Source organism: Lepisosteus oculatus, chromosome 4, assembly GCF_040954835.1.
Source record: "Lepisosteus oculatus isolate fLepOcu1 chromosome 4, fLepOcu1.hap2, whole genome shotgun sequence".
NCBI classification, from domain to species: Eukaryota; Metazoa; Chordata; class Actinopteri; order Semionotiformes; family Lepisosteidae; genus Lepisosteus; species Lepisosteus oculatus.
The window spans coordinates 23,286,961-23,309,425 of record NC_090699.1 but is presented as its reverse complement, the minus strand read 5'-3'; the positions used below and the strand labels follow the sequence as shown (position 1 = coordinate 23,309,425).

The 22,465-nt window shown below is 39.4% G+C and overlaps 1 protein-coding gene and 1 long non-coding RNA gene across 2 annotated transcripts in view; one reads left to right on the top strand and one right to left on the bottom strand.

Moving 5' to 3' along the window:
- The first annotated feature begins 702 nt into the window (after nt 1-702).
- Nucleotides 703-21,722, top strand: LOC107077342 (uncharacterized). The gene is made up of 4 exons (XR_001478390.2): nt 703-1,003; nt 14,004-14,133; nt 18,343-18,670; nt 20,316-21,722. It is a non-coding gene; the product is annotated as an uncharacterized lncRNA (long non-coding RNA).
- arid5b (AT-rich interaction domain 5B) overlaps nt 2,970-22,465 on the bottom strand; it is a 68,685-nt gene continuing 49,189 nt past the window's right edge. Inside the window, exons 8-10 of the mRNA XM_006630485.3 lie at nt 21,717-21,814; nt 9,994-10,186; nt 2,970-7,700 (exon numbers count right to left, since the gene is read on the bottom strand). Coding sequence (XP_006630548.2) covers nt 5,511-7,700; nt 9,994-10,186; nt 21,717-21,814 — 2,481 coding nt within the window. The 3' untranslated portion in view covers nt 2,970-5,510. The remainder of the gene's footprint in view (nt 7,701-9,993; nt 10,187-21,716; nt 21,815-22,465) is intronic.

Sequence of the window (22,465 nt, the reverse complement as noted above, 5' to 3'; positions counted from 1 at the left end):
AGGCAATAGGACGTGATATTTTAAAGGAAATACACACCAATTATGCACTTGATCAAAGGATGCTTACGAGAAGTGATGATAACGTAAAAAAAACAGCTCTTCCTCTTTGATTTTTGAAATATGCATAGTATAAGTGTGACCTTCTAATTTTGAAACCACCAGATCACAGGTTAACCGCATGATCTAGGTTTGTCTGACTAGGTCTGCTCTTCTGTTTGCTGAAATACACATTTTTCCATTTTGTATACATCCTGTATTAATTTTTAACTAAAGAAGCATGAGTAGAAACTCATTGTAGGACAGTGGCATGCTTTATAATCACAACGGTTATTAACACACTTGAACCGACAGATCTCCCTTATTCATTATAAGAAGAAAAAAAATGCTACTACTTAAAAAGTACTTCACAATTGCTGGTAAATCCCTGAAATTAAATGGTTGAACGTGGACATTTTAAAAGCAAAAACGCTTCCCATGGGAATTACAAAGATTTCAGCTGCTCAGCAGGTGCAGAAATGTTTTTTTTTTTCGTTATATTCTTAATTTAAGCAAAAAAAATACTTTCGACGGTTCTCGAAGCCCCCGACCGGTGCAGTCGCTCGGCCGAGATCTGGCCGAGTTTTGTGATCGAAGGTTCGAGCCTGCGTCGAGGCACTAGCTGACTGTGAGCGGCCTTCCCCAAACAGGGGGGGCCGAGGCTGCAGCGGGATCAGTCGGACAGGGCTCTCTCGGCTGTCGGCGGCCAACGACCCCTGCGACGTTCCGGGCGCCTGTAGGCATTTGCCGTTGAGAGACGCGCCTCTTCTCCAATCGGCGCTGTTTCCAGATTAAAGTGGCTCGGGGGTGGGCGGAGTCAGGGCTCTGCCATCACTTCCGCATTTGCCCCTCCCCCGTGAGGTCGAAGGGATTGTAGTTGCTGGTGAAGACATGTTTGACATTTGTTCCATGTAAACACACTCTTAGCAATAAGTCAGTACTAAGAAAGTGACAGTTTTGGAATTTGGTGAGTACCAAAGACATTATGTTTTCCGATTGATATATACGCTTATACTGTGTGTAATGTAAGGGCACTCAAAGAAAACAAAGTAAACCATTTGTGAGTCCTGATTATGTGTTTACTGACCGTGATACACTGGAGTGACTGTAACTATTGCACAAACATGAGGTCACCTCATTATTGAGATTCGGCAGGAGCGATTTAAAGGCTGTCGAATGACCAGCCTTTTGAAAAGACTAAAACAGAGAGGCGCCACTGTATGCCTCACCTCCATATATCACTTATAGTGATTGATCAAATCCTGGGACTTCACTTGCTGCCCTCTCTGTAGCACCATCCTGACATGCCAGCCTTCCAGCAGGAGAGCACGGCACACATCCTCATGCAGGTTGTGGAATAATGTCTGGGTGGGACTGTGAGTTATGCCATGGATGTCTCTACTCCCCAGCTTTGTCACAAGGAAACGCCTGTGGGATGAGCTGGGATGAAATGGGGCGTCTTGGGCTCAGAGACCAGTGAAAGGGTGTGGCTTGTCCCGACACTAGGAACAGGGCAGACTCCAACAAGACAAGACAGCATCTGCAAGCTTCTACAAAGCATGTTTCACAGATGGTGGCCACGCGTCAAGAGAGTGACCTTGACAGTAGATTCTTAGTGGATCAATCCTATTGCTGACAAATGCTATCTGGCACAATTAAATTGATCTTTGGCATGCGTTCACTAAAACATTAGTGCACCTAATACAGAAAAGAGTCAGTCCTTTTACTTAAAGTTCTTTCTGAATTATTTGCAGGTATAAGTGAAATTTCTTTTGATGGTCAGTATATCCATTACAATCTTTTCATTTCATTTCAGGAAACAGATCAATGTTTCCAGGCATAAAGAGTGGGCTAGATACATGCCATGCATGTCCTGTAATTACAAATGAGATGTCAGAAACAAGCGATTCATTTTACATACATTCAAAGAGAATTTATTAGGAAACCTCATTAGTACAGTAGTTAAGTACATGGTCGTATACCGGTTGAGTATTGTCAGTCAAGTTTAATGAGAACAAACTCAAATTAGAACATCCAATATTATTTTTTAGCAAACGATGACGCAGTGAAATTGAGGAATTGTTATCTTGAAGTCAGAGTATTTACTTAATTCACCAAGGAAACCTAAGCGGATATTAAAAGACATGCATAAAACGATAAAAGGCTGTCTCAGGTTTGTAGTTGCACCCAAATTACAGTATTTAACACATTCTCTGTTATACCAGTGCACTTCCTAATCTATGACCATCACATCTTGTGTAAGCAGCCCTCGAGCAATAAAATAGCCCTGGAAGGGGAAAAATGTCCACTAACACCTCAAGCTGCATATAATGCAACACATTTCTTGAAATTAGTAATAAAATAGCTTTCACAACACAATACGCAAGTGAAAATGTTTTAGTTGGATCTTTAGCTCATCTCAGTCCATATAAAATCATGGGATGTAATTCTGAACAGACTTTAGGGGGAAACAGTTCTTGAAGAAATAAGCAGTTGTCCTTGTTAATATATATTTAAAACTGGGAATATGATAATTACGTTAACTTTTCCTCAGATGAGCGGGTATGATCACGACAGATAAAAAGTTGCTGGGACAATCTTTTCTTGTACAAGTGCGTCAAAACAATGCATTCGAACACTAGAGGGAGCAGTTACTCAAGGTTGCAAACCACTAAATCTAGATTAGCAACGTGGTTCTCATAGGTAGCTACTACATAAAAGTGCACTATTTATTGCTCATTATGGTAGAGTGGTTTCACAGTAATGCGCATACTGGACAATCATTAGTTGAGGCTGTGTGTTCAGCATGATTTTAAACATGGCTCTAATTAAGAAGTGTTTCTCTGCCGTTGGAAAAAAATACGATAAACAGTAATTACGATTAAGAAAGCAAATAGGGCAGAATACTACTGCTGAGTAAAAACACATCGAAGTAGGTAGTAAAATATTTTTAATTAAATATACAGTGGATCATAAAGTACAAAATATTTTTTGCCAGCTGTGTGATCAGGAAACTAAACGGCACATAGTATCAAAAGCATTTCAAGAAGTACAATTTGGAAACAAAAAAAACAGACCAAAAAAACTGAGTGTGTATAGTTGGCTCAGTATTCATAACTGTAGTGTTTAAACTAATAACAAGGTCACTCAGTAACCTTAAGAACAACAACAGAACTATAGTGTTACCAGTTCTACTTTTACTATATACAAATAATCACCGTACAACATAATAACAAAAAGTGAAAAGATGACTGACAAAAGTAAACATTATTTACAACAGATAGCAAAGAAATACATTTTGTGTCAAAAGCCTGAATAGTATGAGCTAACCTTTTAAACCAACAGACCACTCGGTGAGACAATCCCACACTGAAAGAGGGGGGTCATTAAGTGCTCATGACAAACATTCGACTTGGGGAGGGTGTGGGAGGGGGAGAAGTCTAGAATTTCCCACTAGTCATTATATTTATAATGATCATTGTAAAACTAGACCAGACGCGCCCCACTCTGGGCTTTTTGAACGTGCGGTCCAGTACAGGACCCCAGCAGTCATGAATTCTTCCGATTTGAGTGTGCACAGTATGAGACTCCAGGCTGGGAAATGCACACCTCTCTGATTTTATTCATCAATCCCAGTGTTAAAACATACTTTTTATAAACCACAATGTTCTCTACAGAGATAAAAATTAGACCACCTCTATGTTTTCTGCAACTTTTTTTTAATTTTTTTCTTTTTCCAAACAGCAGATCTTTAGAACCAAGTACAAAAGGCACAAATACTTGCAAAGCAGAAATGTATTGAACACAATTCTTTCCATATTGAACAGTCACAGTTGAATATGTCAGAACTGTATGCACCAAACTCCAAGTAACACAATGATTTTAAAGTCATGTGAAACCCACAGCAAAAGCAGTGCAAACTGGACAGACATCAGCCTTGTAATGCTTATAAAATATTTTATTACTTATTTAAAAAAAAGTTACATAGCAACCTTGAGTGTTACTCCAAACATTTTGGAGCAAATACATTTCTCTCAGCTAATATTTAAGTATCACTAACACACTAAAATTGATTATTTCTGACAAAACTGGATTTTTATCTTACCATGTATTTGAACCATTTTTCTTCTTTCCCAAAATCCTTTGTGCAAAAAGAATGACATAAGCCCCTATTACTCGTCACTGCTTACACCCTTTTTGAAGACAACATTATGTATCATTATGGTACATAATCTTTTCATTGATTGCTGTCATCAAGCTGTATTTTCCCCCATTACATCTGCTTTAAATTCTCCCCACCTCCTCCTTCAAATGGCTCTAAAAATGTGAAGGTTCCGATCTGTGTGCTTAGTTAAGTGCTCATAAGAAGGTTCCTAAAAGCCTTACAAACAATTTCCATTGAATTCTATAACTAAGCAGTGGCTCCTGAATACATATTTCTAAAATATTGGAAAAACTGGGGAAAAAAGTATTGGTTTTCCAAGCAGTCCTGGACATTGAAGCTTTCCCCACAGACACAAGTACACAGTAACCTGTAGTTTTAAACAGTCAGGAATTTGAGTAGCCAGTGAATATTATAATATTATAAAATGTTGGAATAGTTCTCTTAAAAGTTTATACAAATACCTTAGTCCAATAATTCACAAAAAGTATTTTACAGCATTGTGGTAAATTCAAATCAGCTGAGTAATGTAACTTACTTACAAGTAGGGTAGAGTATACTGTAGTATAGGACACAGCTAAAACTGTTTCAGCAGAGAAAACCTGTCTGCTTGTTTTCTTATGAATCTGGGTGAACTCCTACAGCAACCTTCCAGTCAGTGTGATTGGAATCAACAGCATGAACAGCATGAAGTCACTACCAATGCTCACCCCCATACAGAAGTCTCCTTGAAATGAACTCCCCCAGCTAGGACTCTACAATTAAATAAAAATAAATGCACAATAACGAATAATATTAAAACTTTTCTGACAGTAAACCTTGATTCAAATACAGTTGATTAAACAGTGTTCTGCAATAGTTCATAGTGTTCTCAGATACAAGAAAACCCAGAATCCATCATAATTGCACTGTACATTGCATTGATTTGTCTTACAACATTTTATTATCCTTTGGATACCCAGCAATAACTACCATAATACCCACCTGTCATCTGGCTAGAAGCTCCATGGCATTATTGCTCATGCCTCCTTTAGACACATTTGAAAATGAACACTACATGAGACCTACACTGAAGCGGCAGGAATGAAAAGGACTCAGCTGTCGGCCCGTTTTCAAAGAAATGTGCAAATTTTGTATTAAGTGGCAAAATCTGGTGCAAAAAAGTGATTGTTCCCAGATTCAGGCATCTCAGTTAATCTACTGTCTGTAAATATAATACCATAGCCACGTGTACGGGGGAACAAATACTAGATTCTTACACTGCTCTGCCCAAAATCAATGATGTCCAGTGAGCAAAACCGTCTCTTCTGTATTAAAGTTTGGTGCTGGGGTGAACAGAGGACAGCTGGGAGGGGCTGAATGCAGGTTGAGGGTTTAAAGCAGATAAGGGGTACAGGCTGTGATGCAAGAGGTCCCCATAGGAGGTTCCTACAGGGGCTGTGGATGTCAGGTGCCTGTAAATCTGAGGGGGGTTTGGAGAGGAGGCGAGGAGCTGTCTCTGCATCATGAAGGAATGAATGGCGAAGGGAGGCATGAGCGGAGAGATGACAGCGTGGTTTTTCAAGTACTGCAGAGAATGAGAGTAGCCTGTGGGGATGTGGGAGCCCAGGCTGTCACACATGTCCTGTACCTGAGATACAAAGGCTCCAGGGTACAATCCCGGGAAAATGGGGGAATGCAAGGGAAGCTTATGGCTATCCAGGAAGCTATTGGCATGCACAGCATGCGCAGACTCTACAGGTTTGCCCCCTTCACTGTCCTGTTCAGACATGTGCGCTTTGCCTGTTGTCTCCTTCACTGCGTGCATGGGGGTCACAGCCCTGATCTTTTTCTCCGGAGCTCCAGTCTCCAGCTCCTCCAGATTCCTTTTCAGAGGCCTAGCAGCCCCAATGTTCTGTGGGCTGCTTTTCACACTCAGAATGGGCCGCGCTATCTCGTCCATCTTGTGCACAACGACATCCTCCGCCCGGCCATTCTGGGTCGTGCCCGGAGCTCTCTGAGGAGGATCAGCGGCTTTTTTCGGGGTTGACATCGTCATCGGTGGCACACGGCACGCTTTGGGGTTGCAGTCATGGCTGGAGGCTTGGCTAACGGCTACCTGAAAGAGCGGCGGGGATTTGCGGTCCTGCTGCATTGCCGATTGAGGGACACCACACGGTGAAGGCTTGGATGAAGGCAGTTTGTGAGCAGAGGACTTAGGAAGACTTAAGTCCGTCGGTTGGTCATCTGAAGAAATTTTAGCAGAGGTCAGTTTTTCTTTTTGACTTAAGGGAGAACAGTAACTCAGACCAATGTTATCCGAATGTTGGGTCGGTGTGAAACAAGAAATATTTTCATGTTCTCGGGAGAAGAGGCTTTCCCTGTTCAGATACTTGGACAACTGCTCCTTGTTCAGGTGGTGTTCTGTCTGCCTGTAAAGGCTGTGTAGGTGAGGAGAGGAGTAGAACTCTGTCAGAAAGTGGGGTAACTGGGAGAGGGGAGCTGTCCATTTCTCCGAGGTTTTGTCCACGGTGTCGTGAGCGTCAGTTCTCTCCGTGCTGGTCTCCGCCGCGGAGCTCTGCTGGCTCTTGGAAAGATCGCAAGGAAATGCTTCACACTTGCCCAACAGGTCGTGCTTCAGTGGTTCACCCAGAGGCTTCCTTTCCTCTGCATTTCGGATTTTGAAACTCTGCGCGTGTTGGATTACAGAAGGTCTGCTGATCACAATAGTCTCTGCACTGGAAACCTGTGAGTTATGTAACGCCGCTAAATCGTCAGCATTGTTATTCATGCCCTTCTTAATTAATGGTGGAGGTGGGCCAAATGAATAGTTGTTGGGCAAGGCCGTTCCACTAACTTGGGATAACAACTTCTTCTTGGCCAAGGGAGACATTATTCCAGGATTAGCCCTTGGATACAAAATAGGTGTGTAACTAATGCACGAGTCCTCCTTGTCGGGTAGATCTTGTTCTGGGATGTTCTCTGGAGCTGTCGGGGCTTGTGGAGGCTGCTGCTTCAACGTAGGCAAAACCATGCCAACTTGGTTTGGAGTTTCTTTGTGTACGGATGGGTCCACTTTGCCTACCACACAAGGCGTACTGTACTCCGGCACGCACTTCTGCCTTTGGTCCTGCATGTGGGAGACGTGTAACAACTGGGGAGCGGCCACTGTGAAGCCACTGGCAGCTTTCTCCTGCAGTTCGTTGCTTAGTTTGTCTAGGAGTCCGTGTCCGCACTGCTCTGGTGTGGCCACTGTGATAGCGGTAGGAGGAGAAGGGACGGCGGCGTCGCTGCTGGCCCTTTCTGACGGAGGCTTCTCAGAGGGCGCGGACATGTTCAGAAGTGTGTTGCATCCTGCTGCGTCTTCCTTGGTCTTGTGCTCGAGGTTCTGTTCTTCTGCACTAAGCCCTAATTCCTCTTCTTCATCCTTCACCTCCTCCTTCATCAGGCTGTGCTGCTGTTGCGGCTGATGCACCGGCTTCACGTCGGCCATCTCTGGGAACCCCTCTTTGCTGTCAGGCACCTGGAACAAGACATGGCCTTTTGTTATCCTCTGCAGAAAGCTCACTTCATTAGTGTGCACAGTCTTCACGCAAAGACAAGTATTTGATCGTGTTTAAAGCAAATAATCCGTCAGTCAGATTTAAAAAAATGGACGTGCTTAACTGAAACTTAACCCAGAGAGTGAAATCATTTAATTCAGAACAAGTGGGGTGCATTATTTACAAATGGCAAACATCAAAGTGAATAGCAAAATAAAACTAAGTTATGTAAGGCAACAGTGGCTGACGGATGACTAAGGCAGTCAGGTAAAATGCAGCAACGGTAAATCTCAAGTTTATCTGTGACATGGCACTAAAAACGTGTCTTTCACGTCCTTAAAGTAGAAGACTGCTTTAAATAAATGATTTGGTTGTGCAACTTCTAGCCAGGATGGATATTGCATTGCTAAGGTACACACATTAATTCCACGGTCTAGTTATGTTTTTTTTGTAAAGTATAAGCAAGAATTTAAAACCCTCAAAGGCTGCAAATGTGACAGACATCTGCTTATCCTTGGAAAATAATAAGTACTCTTTCTGTAAATTAAAGCCACACATCATATGTCTTTAATATAAACAAGACACTGAAATATTTTTTTTATCTAAAAAGCCAATTTTTTTCCCCATTAATCTATTCACATTGACAACAATAACTCAAACAGATGTTGCACAGCATCAACCAGTTACATCATTCAAGCTCATCACTGTCAATTCTTTGAAAAAAGAAGATTAAAAAATAAATTTGTGTCAGAGTAGGCAAAGTTACAAAATAACTATGTATTTGTTGTTGCGTATATGTGGTAATGAAATGGTCTTGTTTTGTGCATGTTTCTATAGTAATAATGCTTGTGTGCACATATCCTGATATTCAGGTTGTTGTTTAGACAATGCACTTTAACCCCAGAGGTCACAGCAGAACTCCACTCATGGCACTGCTGAGTGACAGCCCCTTTCAAGCTTGTAGTCTTTCTATGGCAACACACAGAAACACATTGTTTGAAGCCTTTTAGTTTCTTGTGACAACTGTCAAGATTAGAGTCTCATCAAGGAGTCATGACTGGGTGCTGTAGATGTGATCGGGATTTATAGTTTGGGACATCTGCCTTAAATCCAGTGGTAATGAATAGTCACTTGAACGTCACAGCCTGCACCAATATTTACATGCAAAGGCCTCTACTTCAAACATAAACACACCCACGTACTGTACGTCTATACAGGATCAGTTTTGGAGATCCCATAGGTTGTATTTTAAAAGATATAAACTCATTACATGGGTTTACAAGATTTTTTTAAAGCTTCAGTTTTGTCGGGTGGCTTTTGTGATTTGTTTTCTCTCCCTGCATTGGATTTTTTTTTTTACAATGTACAATCAATGATCTCAGGAGTCTTTATAATTACAGAACATACCAGACAGATGAGCAAAGCATGGCACAGGAAAAAAATTTGGAGTTTTTAATGGGCTTCTTTGTTTCTGCCTATCGCTCATCCTATCGTCTGCAGTATTAATATATGCTTTGGAGGTGCTCTGGAAACGAGTCTTAATGCAATACTATAAAACTTTAGAATAAAACTTAAAAGCATTTTCTTTCCTGTAATCAATTTCTGTTTATATGTGAAAAAATATTCCCTTTTTGTATTCCTTTTAAGGAGTTTTTTTTCCTCCTATTTGTACTTAACTGGAAAGACATTTGAAAATCACTCCGGATTTATTGGGTTTTGGGACAAAAATAGCATGTGGTTTATGTAAGACCAACATATGGCATCACTTCACTTTCCACATAATAGCTGATCAGATTTGATATAAAGCACTTCCACAGTAACCACGAGTTTGTCCTGTTCTGTATGGAATAAATATTGTTCATAATAATAAATTTGGCAGCGCAATTTCTCTTGCTCTGAGGGAAGCTTAATAGCACCCACACCCATAATGCAAAAAAAGCAAAAAGAACGTGTTTTACTCCTGCCTAAAAAAAAAAACTACTCCAGACAAATATGCAAATTGTTTGGAGTTGCCGAAGCAAAGAAATTATTCAGTCTTCCATTATATTTAACATGATGTAGTGGAGTGGTTAGAAAAATCTATTCAAGCTAAAACAATTATTTTAAAACCAGCTGTTCCTGACAGCGCTATTTTGGAAAGACTTTGACAGCTTATTTGTTAAATAAAGAAAGGGTCACATCTAAAGTATACTCTCATTTATTGTATTTTTTTAAAAAGAAAGCTGAAACTGCCCCCGGGCTGGGATGAAATAAATGTGAGCATGAGTAACTGACCCCCAAGTTTCGCTGAGAGACATCCTTTTCATTTCTCGGCTTTTGGTTGGGTTCTCCTTTGAGACGCTTTGCTGTGGCGACTTTTGTTTTGCAGCCCCCCTCCTGAGAGCTGCTCTCCGGTCTTCGGGGTTTCACGGGGGGCAGGGGCTTATCTTCTTCCCCTTTAATATGTCTCTCATACGGGAGGATGAGCCTGGAGGGGAGGAAAGGCAGAACGCAACAGGTGAAGAGTTAAGCCCCTGAAATTCCACAACCACCACAGAGAGAGGAGAACAGAAGCACTTATCCGATTGAAAAATTCGCCCTTCAAGAGAAAACAGTTTCCAGACAAGACATTACAGCATGTTACAGTCCAATTTTTGTCTAGACCAAAATGGAGTGCATATTTTGCCCCCACTTTACAGCCAAGCAGCATTTAATGTGATGCAAATTCGATCTGGATACCACATACTAGTACCTGGTAAAAACTGGGCCATTGCTATTCAGCCTCAGGTCTGCAATAACAGAAACTAATACTAATGTATTTCTGTCAGTGTACGTTTCAAGTATTACACAATCAAAGAACAGGGCACTTTCTGGTCAATTTAGTCCCAGGTGAAGTAAGGGAACAGGAAAATATTTAGTTACAGAGATAATAAAGTAGCACATTTTAAATGACATTCAACAAAAGCCTTTGTGTCACTCAACCGTGAACGGGTTAGTACTTTTGATCTCAATTAAAAGCCTTTTTTGGTCATAGTTGCCGATTAATATAAGGACAGCTCTTTCCTGCATCGCACACTGACAACATCCTAATCAAATCCCTTCTCTGAAGGTCCTTGCAATGTGCAGAAATGTGCAGCGTTGCCAGTCTCACAAGGATAATGTGAAATGAGAGCACTGTATATTTTAAGCGTTATGTAATGTTTTTCAAACCTGATTAAACACACTTTGGAGATATTTTGCATTTAATCTGTTTTGTTCCACATTCTTGATGGGAAAACCTGATACAGAGTTTGTAATTGGAGGGCATATATTGCATTGTAATCAGTTTCTGCTCCAGCAGTTTTAAGTTTTTATAATGTGCTTTGTGTGATTAATGAGTCACAGTGGGAATAATTCAAAGCGTGGAGAATTATAAATATTAACTCTGCTACAGGAGACATAGTCAAAACAGATTTTGCAGCACTGAGTTAGGTAATGCTGTCAGAATATAAATAACACAAGATTAATTTTTTTAAAGGAGTTATTAAAAATTCTACCGCACTAAACAAACTAGATTTATTTAATGATTTTTTAAGACATCATGAAACTAGATAATTCCTCTGTAATATTTACCCAAATACCAAGATCAGACCCCCAGACCTTAGCACAGCATTAAGAGAAAACAGCCTTCAGTGAGCATGCTCAGGCATGGCGCAGAGAAGCATGAATTAAAACTATGGCTACAATTTGGCAGCAGTCCAGTAATGAATCTAAGCAGGAGCCCAGAGGGAACATTCATCTTCAGATCCCATTACCAAAAGAGTTTAAACATGTTACAGCTGCTAAAACTGGTAAACGCTCTTTCTATGCAGACAAATCAAAATAGCACACAGCTGCCAAATACCTGATTCCCACTGTAATGTTTCACTTAATGTTTATATAATGAAAGCATAATAATGCGCACAAAGACTCACCCTGTTCACAGCTAATCCTGCAAAATCAGAAAATCTGAACCTAAGTGTGTCTCTTAGAACCTGTGCCTAGCTTCACAGTATTTACTCGGGTTTTATGATTGCCTTCATTTAGTTGTATTAAATGGCACAATTTTACCTTTTGACCTGATTTCTGTTTCTTAAGTCCTGCAGAGTAAGATTTGCATCACTGTGTTTTTAGTTTCAAAATTCCCCTTGTTGCCTTTTTGACTCTTTTTTTCTTATGAGAGTGTTTAAACAAAACTGGAAATGGCCCATTCAGCAAGGTGAGAAGTCATAGAACAGAACCAAATGAGAAAAAAAAAAACATCATTCTTTCCACATTCCTGACTCTGGATATGTCTAAGTAACAGCCCCTTTCCTCTTGTACTGCACTGAAAAAAACAACACTGTGTCAAAAAAAAATAATCTCTTTGCAAATTAGGTAGAGTGGCTTATTTCCTTTCTGAAGGAAAAAAAAGCTTTTAAGAGTTCAAGTGGGTCTGCAAGATTTTAATTTTTGTTATTTTTCACTGAGCTCAGCAGCTGGCAGCAAGACAGCAGTAAAACTACATTTCATACAGCTGGTCAAAGGCCTAGTGCCAGGAGCAGGAAATCTGCAATTAAATGTTCCTTTATGAGAGAGAGAATAAAAAGAGGAATGAGAAAGATTGAGAAGGGCAGACAGGCAAAGAGAAAAAGGAAACAAACGGTAAGGAAGAAAGATTGGAAAGAAAAGGGTGGAATTATCAGCTGTTATTTATTTCTTAAAACATGGTGATAAGCTGTTCATTTTTTTTTCTGTTTCTCGTCAGCAATACTGCCCCTTTGGCAAATGGACAAACAGTTCACTGAGAAACAAGCCAAAAACAAGATGATGTTCATGATGTGAACTCGCTCTGGGCTACAAAAAATAATTTAAGTGCCCATACTGCGAGATCCATTTACTGTGTTTACTCACAAGGGTTTCAGCAGTGAGGACATTCTTTGCCAAGAACTACCCACAGGATGTGACTTTTTCCTTCTTTCAACATTTGACACCATGTCTAAAGTAACTGATTTAATCTCTTTAAACTCACATCTAACCTAATATGCACACATAACAGTAAACTATGGTTAACTCTGTATCATGTTATTGGTGATATTATGTAAAGCTTAATGTACTAGCTAAGGAGCACTGAAAAAAAGTTACAATAAGATCATGAGCTATATGACTATGTAAGGCCATAAAAACCTAACCATGAGCTGTAAAAACATGTCAGGCAAGTCTTGTAATACTATATGGCCACTACGGACTTAAATGTTAACACAGAACATTCTCTTCAATAATCATTTGGGGCATTTCAGAAATAAAAATAAACAGCCTCTCTGGAGATGCAGGATGTGCTAAAAATTATGCACTCAGTGTTTTCAAAGGAAGCGGTATAATTATGTTCTCTTTCAAACAGAAAAACACATCATGTGAGGCAGCTAAAGAATTTTTGGTAAATGGAACCCTTAATATGAAATTCCTTTTTTTCCCCAAATAGCTGCACCACAGCGGAGAATCTGGCTGTAATTATCGACTTAGAAAGTTATTTAAGGTCCTCTGTTTAAACATACTGAAACCATGTTTTCATTATGTGGGAAATTAACATGTTCAGGTGTAATCGTGGCATAATCTTGGAAGTGCAAGGAACATTTACAGTGCCTTCCAAATTAATTGGGACAGTTAATTCAAAACCATTATTTTTTCTTTACAATCAAATATATTTGTGATCATAAGATTAATATGAATGGTAAAGACAATACAATATATATTTTGTTTTGGGTAATTCCATGCATACCCTTAATCTTATTGGAACAAAAACATACTTTCTGTTCAACCTAGTAATTTCAAGTGACCATAAGCATTGGGACACACAAACATTAAGTAAATTTCAGTATTAAAAACTGAGTATTTGGTTGCACAGGCAATAACTTCATGAGTTCTACAACTGATTGAGCTCGCATTTTTTCAGTTTGTAAAATGCATTTTCAGCTGGATTTAAATCTGCAGATTTTACACTCTTTTTTCTCTTTGATGAACTCTTCAGTTGCATTGGCTATATGTTTGGGGTCATTGTTGTAAGTACCACCCAATAAATATGGAAGCATTTTCTTTTGCATACGTAGATAAAATGTTTCTGTAAACATCAGACTAAATTTCTGCTGGTGCCATCGTTATTGAAGTTACATCATAAATAAAAACAAGTGAGCAGTTCCAGGGATGGCATGCCCTTGCGTGCCCAAGCCAGGATATGTTTAACATACGTCCATGACTTAGTTAAAAGTTTATCAAGGTTTCATCTGTCCTTTTTGTTTCTTTGGTTCCAGTTCTCTCTTGGATCATCTTTGTACTGAGGTAATATCATGACCTGGGCATTTGTGAGCACTTCTGGAAGAGGAAGTATAACAGCTTTGATTTTGCCATCCCAATACTTTGATTATTTTCTGGACGGCAAAGGTAACCTCTGAAAACGATCCTGATTTTTTTTTATAATAAACCAAACATCTTATACTTATTGAATAGAATGTTTTAACTCAAGAACATTTGGAAATGATACACATAAAGGGCAGTTCAAGCATAAAATACAACAAAAACATATATACAGATTCGTAGCTGGATGCAGACACACCAATCTCTTTTGAGTCCTTTAAGCAAATAAATATTTTTAGCTTTAATATTACTTAAAATACAATCTGACAGAGCCTCTGTTGTGCGTGTACAAGCTCCCTGAAAAAAACCAAATGACTTCTACAGAAATATCAGGACCATAAAAAGACTTACAAGGTGTCTTTGTCCCAGATTTAAAAGTTATGTAATAAAGGTCCACTTTTGTTTTTGCAACTCAATATTAGCTCTTACATTTTTTTTTAATGAAGAAACTTGGCGTCAAGCTCAGATAAAAGTTCTATTACAGGATGTATGCACTTATTTACAGAAGTGTCTCAGTAACCACTGGGGGTTGTGTTTCACTATGGCCCACAGTCTGCATGCACAGCTGCAGCTGTGAAATTTAACTAGGCGGTGCCTAATACTACTGCATTCACAATTACAGAGTTCACTGCAAAATCAGCATCGAAAACACACAGAGGATTTTAGAGCTGAGGATTGGGGTAACATAGTCACTGCTTTTGAGACAATGACTTTCTTAAAATAAGGGAGAATGTGAATGTTAAAATTGAAAACCAGTCACCAAACAGACTGAGGAAAAATACACCAAGTCAATTTAATCCACAGTGGCTAAGTGTCATCTGGGTGTCAGCAGGGTCAGAGTGACTCCTGGCCTGCTGGTCAAAGATCATCACTGACCATATGACATTCAGAGCAGACCAAAGCATTGTACACAGTAATTTAATTGACATATGGGGGTAATAAATCTCTCCTGAAGCATACAACAAATGTGCATTATATTGCTTCTTTTATTATTCTTTTTCTACATTTGGCATTTTTAATGTTCTCATTGTGCCACTGCCCACTAACCCAAGGGAAAAAAAGACTACCATGTTTCAATGTATAATATTTCTATTTACAAATACTATGTTCTTCCCACACCATACCATCCACAGAGCTGAATAGTACTCCACAGTGCAAATGAGAGAAATCAAGATGAATTAATTCATGGTCAATAACTTTATCATTTAGGAAGCAAGTACTTATTCAATGAAATATTTAAAATAAGAATCTCCTGTATGTAATTTTGTTTACTAGTAATTATTTTCTAAAATGAGAAAACAGGGAGGAAAGTTGGAAAACTTACAAATGTTACACATTTGTTTTTTTATCTTTGTTCTCAAAGGATAAGGGCATTGTTCAAAAGACAGATGCATGGCTCCAAAACGAAGGGGAATTGAAATTCTTCTGTGCACATTCTGTATCTGTGCTAAGGTCTTTGCTACGTTATTCCACTGGGAGTGCTGCTGAGTGTGTAATAAGATTCTTTTGCAGTGTCTGCTTCAACAGTGCTTCTAAGCCTAATCTTATATAACATTAATTTTCATAATAAGTATTCAGCACATAGCTCTTTATATAATCTTACTCAAAGAACATAATAATTACACAAAGAGCGGCAGGTTATTCTGAGCCTATAAAATATAAAGTAGAATGGAAAAAAAGCAATGCATGTATTAACAGCACTGTAAAGCGACCCAATATAAATAAATGTTTTCATTTCATTTCCAATAAGAAAAAAAAACAGTTTATGTAAACTGTAATTCCCTAAAAGGGCAGTGGAAACTTTATTCAAGGCACCACACAGCTTCATTTCAGAGAGCCTCACAAACACATTTCACAATATCCTGGAAAACCATCATTACTACTGAATCAAGGAAGCCGGGCCTCATTTAGATAAATGATGCTTTCCATTCTCAAGCCCTTTTTACAGAAACAAAGTAACGGCTGGGCTCCGGAGCCTGTGATTCTTTATTAACATCAGCTCTTAACCACAACCTCACCACCACTGAGGAAGTGGACAGAAAAACATTCTCTATAAGCACTGGGGTATACAGTATTTATACAGTATTTATCTGCACGTAAACCTTCATTTGTGCATGACTGTATGGTTATACTGTACATAAACAGAAAAAAAATAGGGTGGTGATTGACTTTTTTTTTACATTTTATGCCCGTGTTACTAAGTGTCTCAGAAATGTTACCTACAGTAGATAATGTTCTCCTATTAAAAAAATACACTCAGCCCTCCTTCAGCAGTTAAATTAAACATCCAATTGTTTTGCTTTGTCCAGAGTAACAGTCAAACAAGCTGATTTTTTAAAAAACTCACACTGGATGAAAAGCACATGGCAAATGAAAATAAATGTGGCAAAAGCAAAAAGTTAAAAAATAAGGTACCTGTAATACCACAGTTGTACTTTACTTCTCGAAAGTAACAGAGACATTTTATCTTGGTCTGAAGTTTTAGATCATGATAACAATGCATTTCCTTCAGATTCTGCTATTGAACTCCTCTCCATATTCACACATTGGAGTACTGTGATTGGACCGTGGCCCAGATCACTTGTGATACAAGCATGGCTGTCTCAGCCTGGTCTAGCATTAACAGCAACACACACTCACAAATCCTCTCTACCATGAAAGCAGTTCTGTCTCAGTCACCAGCCTCTGTAAGTCATCATCACCAAGTAATGCAAGCTTTTCTGTAGCAAACAAAACTGCAAAGTCATAAAACAACAACAACAAAAATGACAAATAATAATAACAATATGCAATTACTCTTCATGGTCACTAGAGGGCACACTGCCCACTGTAAGAACAGGTAACCAAAACATTTAATACCCTGAACAGCCTGTGATTGTTTATTAGTTATTATTGTATCGTTAAATTACAGTACTACATTTTCTTTTCCATACTACACTTGTTACACTTGTTTTACACATATCTTCCGACATGTAGTTTCACAATTTGTATAAACGCATTGCTTCTGAGCAGAAATTCTTGAGTTGCCTCTTTCCCCATATTCCAGCCAATATTTCAATTTAGGGGGCCAGTGAATGAGAGGTTTCTAAAATGTGGGTTCCTGACGGCTTAAATTACTGCCAAGCAGCAATAAAAGCAAGGGACAATGGGAGGCTGCAGGAGGGAACCACTTGTAGATTGCAGTCCAGCAGGTTTTTGATGCTAAATGAATTTTAAACAAACAACTGTATCAGGACACGATGGAAGCTGCAGCAGACATAGAGCCTCGGGCTACCTGCTGTAGCTTACGGTGAAAGCCAAAACAAGATTTCAATTCTCACTTCTGGAAAGTCATGATTTCAACTAGCATGGTTATAATTAAGATAATATAGTCCCTTTAAATCCAAGATCTCTCTTTAGCAATGGAGCTGCCGGAAAAAAAAAGAACCACTCTCTCTCTCAGACACTCACTAAAAAACATGGTCCTTCAGCATTAGGCTGTGGTAGCTCTCTCAAAGGTTTAGTCAAGAAGTCAACCCTTGAACTAATTCTGATTCACGCAGTTAAACACGGCTTTTAAGGAATGCCAAACTACGCCTTCTGTCATGCCTGACTTTTTAGGCCTAAAATTACTTCACTGATCCCCAAAGGCTAAAACCCATTAATGTCTGAACAGGAAACTTTAATTATTGAAAGTGTTGAATAATTTGCTGCAAGTGCTGCATTTTTGTATTTAATAATGCCCTATGTAATGCTCTCTTCACAGTTTTATAGGCAGAATTTGCTGTTTGATTTAGTCTCTATTTGTGCCAATTTTCTTAACAATGATTTTAAAAACACATAAAATTCAAAGCTTCTGTCTTTCTGCCAAGTCCTTAGGAACATTTTTTAGTGCAATACAAACAAAGACCCTGATTTTGCTGAAGACACATGCCAGTGGCACAAGTCGTACATGAAACTACACCATTTCCGTGTCTCCGCGTTTGGATCTCCGTGATCCAAAACTAAATTCTGAAGAAAAGTCATCATCTTCAGATTAGGTAAGCAAATACTGGAAGCAACAAGAAGGAAGTGGAACCTTTCTAACTGAATATAGAGAGGTTAATTATTTCCATTAATCAATTCCATGCTGAAAAGTGAAAAGACAGCTGTGGTGCCTTCCTCTAGAGTAACACAGGTCACACATAGTTTTTTAATTCTAATTTTTAAATTTTTAAATTTGAAACCGCCAATTACTATTGTGTTTTCTGCTTGCAGCCATGAACCCCAAGACCACACAGGGGAGAATGAGGAAGTGTAGGTGGATTCTGACTCCGCCCACATACTAGCCCCTCCTCTTCTGACATGTCAGTGGCAAAGCACAGAGCTGATTGGACAAGGCACCTGTCACTCACCTACACACCACCTGCCCGGGAGACGTCAGGGGTCGTGGAGAGTCGAGAGAACCCAACCCAACTGATCCCACTCTACCCTTTTCCCGCCATTCAACCAATTGTGTGCTACATCTCAGGGACTCTTGGGCATAGTCAGCTAGCAACATGACCCAGGCTTGAACCCGTGACCACAGAGCTCCACCTGGACTTGGGTGAGTGCCCTTACTGGTTGAGACACATAGGAAACTCCATTTACGCATTTGTGGCAGATGAGCAAAATATCTGCTTGAGAGAGTAGGATTAACTGGTTTAGCATATTGATCTAAGCAGAATAAAAAATGGAATAAAGATGAGAGTCGGGCAAGGCAAACTGCAGACAGCCCAGACAAAACACCTAACAGCAGTTGTCTAATTGCGATACGTTAAAATTCTTGTACTGCTAATCATCTCCAACTTAAGCCATTAGAACAGGCGCTTTTCTGCTGTCAAAGAATGGAAACAGCAACAGCTTAGCAGGACACATGAGGATGTAATTATTTATGCTAATTAAGGTGACAAAGTCATTAGACAAATCAGAGATTCACTTAAGTATGTTTTTCTATTTATAACGCCCACAAAACAATTGAAATTACCTTGAACCATTAATTTTATGGTGAAATACATGAATAATAATAGACATTACATAAAAAGCTAAATTGCTTTTCAAAATATTCAAATATTTTTCAATAACATGAAATGCCTGGCATCTAAAATCTGCTAAACAAACATTTTTCCCCCTTTGTGTTTTACTGCAGTAGCAATGGTGAATAAGGAATTAATCTCCAGGGGAAAAGAACAGTTGATTTAATACGCAGTTTAAGAGCAGTGGTTCTGCACTAGATCATTAAAATACACTCAGATACCCTACATTAAAGTCTGCCTTACTCACCATAGGTTAAAAGATACATTCACTGAACCATACCTTATCTGAATTTAGGGCAAACATTAATTCAGATGAGAATAAAAAAAAAAAATCAATAAAGCACTATGAAGAATTGATGTGCCTGTTTTTTCTGAAATTCAATTCCTTGTTGTAAGTATATTTCACAGTACAGAGCTTTTTTACTTTATCAGCTAAACGTTAAATAAAGCTATCCTTTGAATTCTTCACAAAAATACCTATTTGATAGCAATTTAAAGAGAACTTTAATTGAGGTCTGTGGGCTTCACCAGTTTCTGTGAAATATTACATTCTCCAGCAATGGGAACAAAGTGCTCCCCACACAGAATGGAAACTGTTATAAATTACACTGTTGCCATGGATCTTTTATGTAATTATGTACATAAAAAGCACGCATATTTTTAAAACGATATAAAGTACACAATAAGACCTGCGGACTGTTATCTGTAGAACAGTATTTTAATCTGAATATTTCTAGAACAGAAAGCTCTCGGTAAACTATAAGATTAAATAAATACCAGGGTCACAGTTGATCAATGGCATTGACCTATATAATTAAAAAAAGCAGTGTGAAATGGAGGAGAAAGAAATTGCAGTCTGTTTCAAGGTTATTAATGTAATTTTTTATGACCTAATTTTTTAATCTAAGCATTACAGCTGATAGCTAATCTTGGGAACCACTTAAATACATTTTTTAATAAGCACTTACAGGATGGAGTTTGGCATATTGTACACGTTAGTTACTGACTCCCATTCTTGGTAGAAAGAACAGTGAAATAGAATTGCTTAGGCAGAAGAACCACAGAAAAGTCACTTGCATTAATCATTTCTTTCTCTGTCTTATCTACATTAATGCATCAGTGTTCCCATGAGCAATATTTGGGGGAATATAACAGTTTTCTCATTTTGAATTTCAGATTCACCTTTCCATATATCCATCCATCTTCAGTAACTGCTAACTTCAATATAGGGCTGTGGTTAGCCAGAGCCTAACACTGCAGGCAATAGGAGCAAGGCAGAATGCACCTGGCCAGTCCATCACATGGCACAGACATGGGCATGCACTTACACACACATACAGGGGGCAATTTGGACAGGGCAATCAACCTACTACAGCAGGAACAAAACCAAACCTGGATGAGAACGTGCAAACTCCACACAGAAGATTCCCATCTACAATCAAACCCAGAACTCAGGGGCTCTGAGACAGCACCACTAACTTCTGTGCCACTATTAAGATTTCTAATTAAGCCACAATAAAAATATACCACACCAAGAAACTTTACAATAACGTTATGAGACTGGAAGCTGCAAAACAGGACATCTCTGTAGGATATCCAGAATGGAAAATCTGTTTTAAAAAAATGGGCACCTTCAAAGAATTAGAGGGATTATGAGAAGGTCAAAACATTTTTATTACAGCTTATTTTTTTTATTTATTCCATTGTGAAAGATTGACTCGAAACACCAATTTATCTTTCGCCAGGAAAAACATATTGACTGGCCACGGGCACCTTTTTTTAACAAAGATCAAAAAAATCTTTTGTCTTTAACAGGCTGGAACTGAACAATTAATATTCCGATCTGCGATGGCTATGTTGTCAGTGAAACTCCATGACAAGGCATCGCAGTTTAAAACTCAACTGGAGACTTTAGGCAGAACCATTGCTCATCCTGCAATGTGAAAGCAAAGATCCAACTGGGGACTGAAAGAATAGACTAGTTCACCACGGGCTGCTTCATATTTCACCCTCAACTGAAGGAAAGAACAGCTTCATTCAGAGCACCAATTAATTTCATTAATTACACTTGCGGCTGCAAAACTGAAAAGCATCAGCAAACCATCCATTCAGAGTCACAGTTCTCTTTGCCTTACTCCGCACGATATTATTTCACGTGCCGAGAACCGAATCGTTTTTTTAAATGATGCAGGACGAGGTATGAGCCTGCTGAGATGACAAGCTACCATCCGCCAAGACTACATCCAAAACAAGACCACGTGCTTCCTTGGCCTCTGAACTGTTCCCACCTGCCAGAGCTAATCTGCTTTGCTTTACAGTCCCCGTCCTGCCACAGACCCCCATCTAACCAGTGGAGAACCTGGCCAGCCAAGCTTTTAACAACTGCCTTAGCCATTCCCACTGCAACTGAGGAACCTGTAGCCCTACTTACAAACGCTAGTAGGCCCAGGCCTGACATTATGTTGCTGCCTGACGCTGATCGTTTCCTCTGTCTGATTACCAAGCACACCCAGCACAGAAGAAACAGTGGGTCCCCAATCCCAGATGGTTCGCAAACAGGGAAATGGAGGGCCGTACCGTTCGTAATGCCGGCGTGTGCAGGTGGCTGCGCTGGTGCTCCCAGGGTTGCCGCCAAGCTCATCGTACACGTTTTTCCACTGGCGGCGGGCTGTGATCTGGGAAGAGAGAGTGGACACCTGGGATTAGGTAGACGGGAAAACAGAAAGGCCATAACTGTGAAGAGGAGTTCCAGTTTGGCCTGCCTTCTATTTCTGGGCCTTGTGACCTGTGTCCCTGATGACCTATAGCCATTGCTGATGTCCATGTATTCAAAAAGAGGCCCCCCCAAAAATCTTTACAGCAGCCAATCCTTGAACAGCTCTTGTACATCTGACACAGCAGCAGCAGGCCACTGTGGAAATTAAAGCTAATGCCTTTTAATTGGACAATGATGCAAGGGTGATCTGTGATGACACTCCAATATTTGCATCAGTGCTACACGGTCTTTGCAGAACTCAAAAGTAACAAGCACCCCAGATAAGCAGTACAATAAGTGGGCCACCCCCTGTATGTAAAGTGCTTTTTGGGAAGAGACCCACTGTATATAGATGCAAGGAATTGTTATTAAACAAATAAGCATTGAAATCAACTTTATATAAAAAGTAAGTTACTTCTTCCAAAATGCAATCTGAGAGATGCAGTTCTGCTACACCATTTGATATGCTCCAATGGGAATATGGGCTGGGAAATGCCCAAAACCTCTTAACTAACAAAATAACGTGCAACATGAACAAAAAAGGAATAAAAACTGACTGAACTGACAGCTA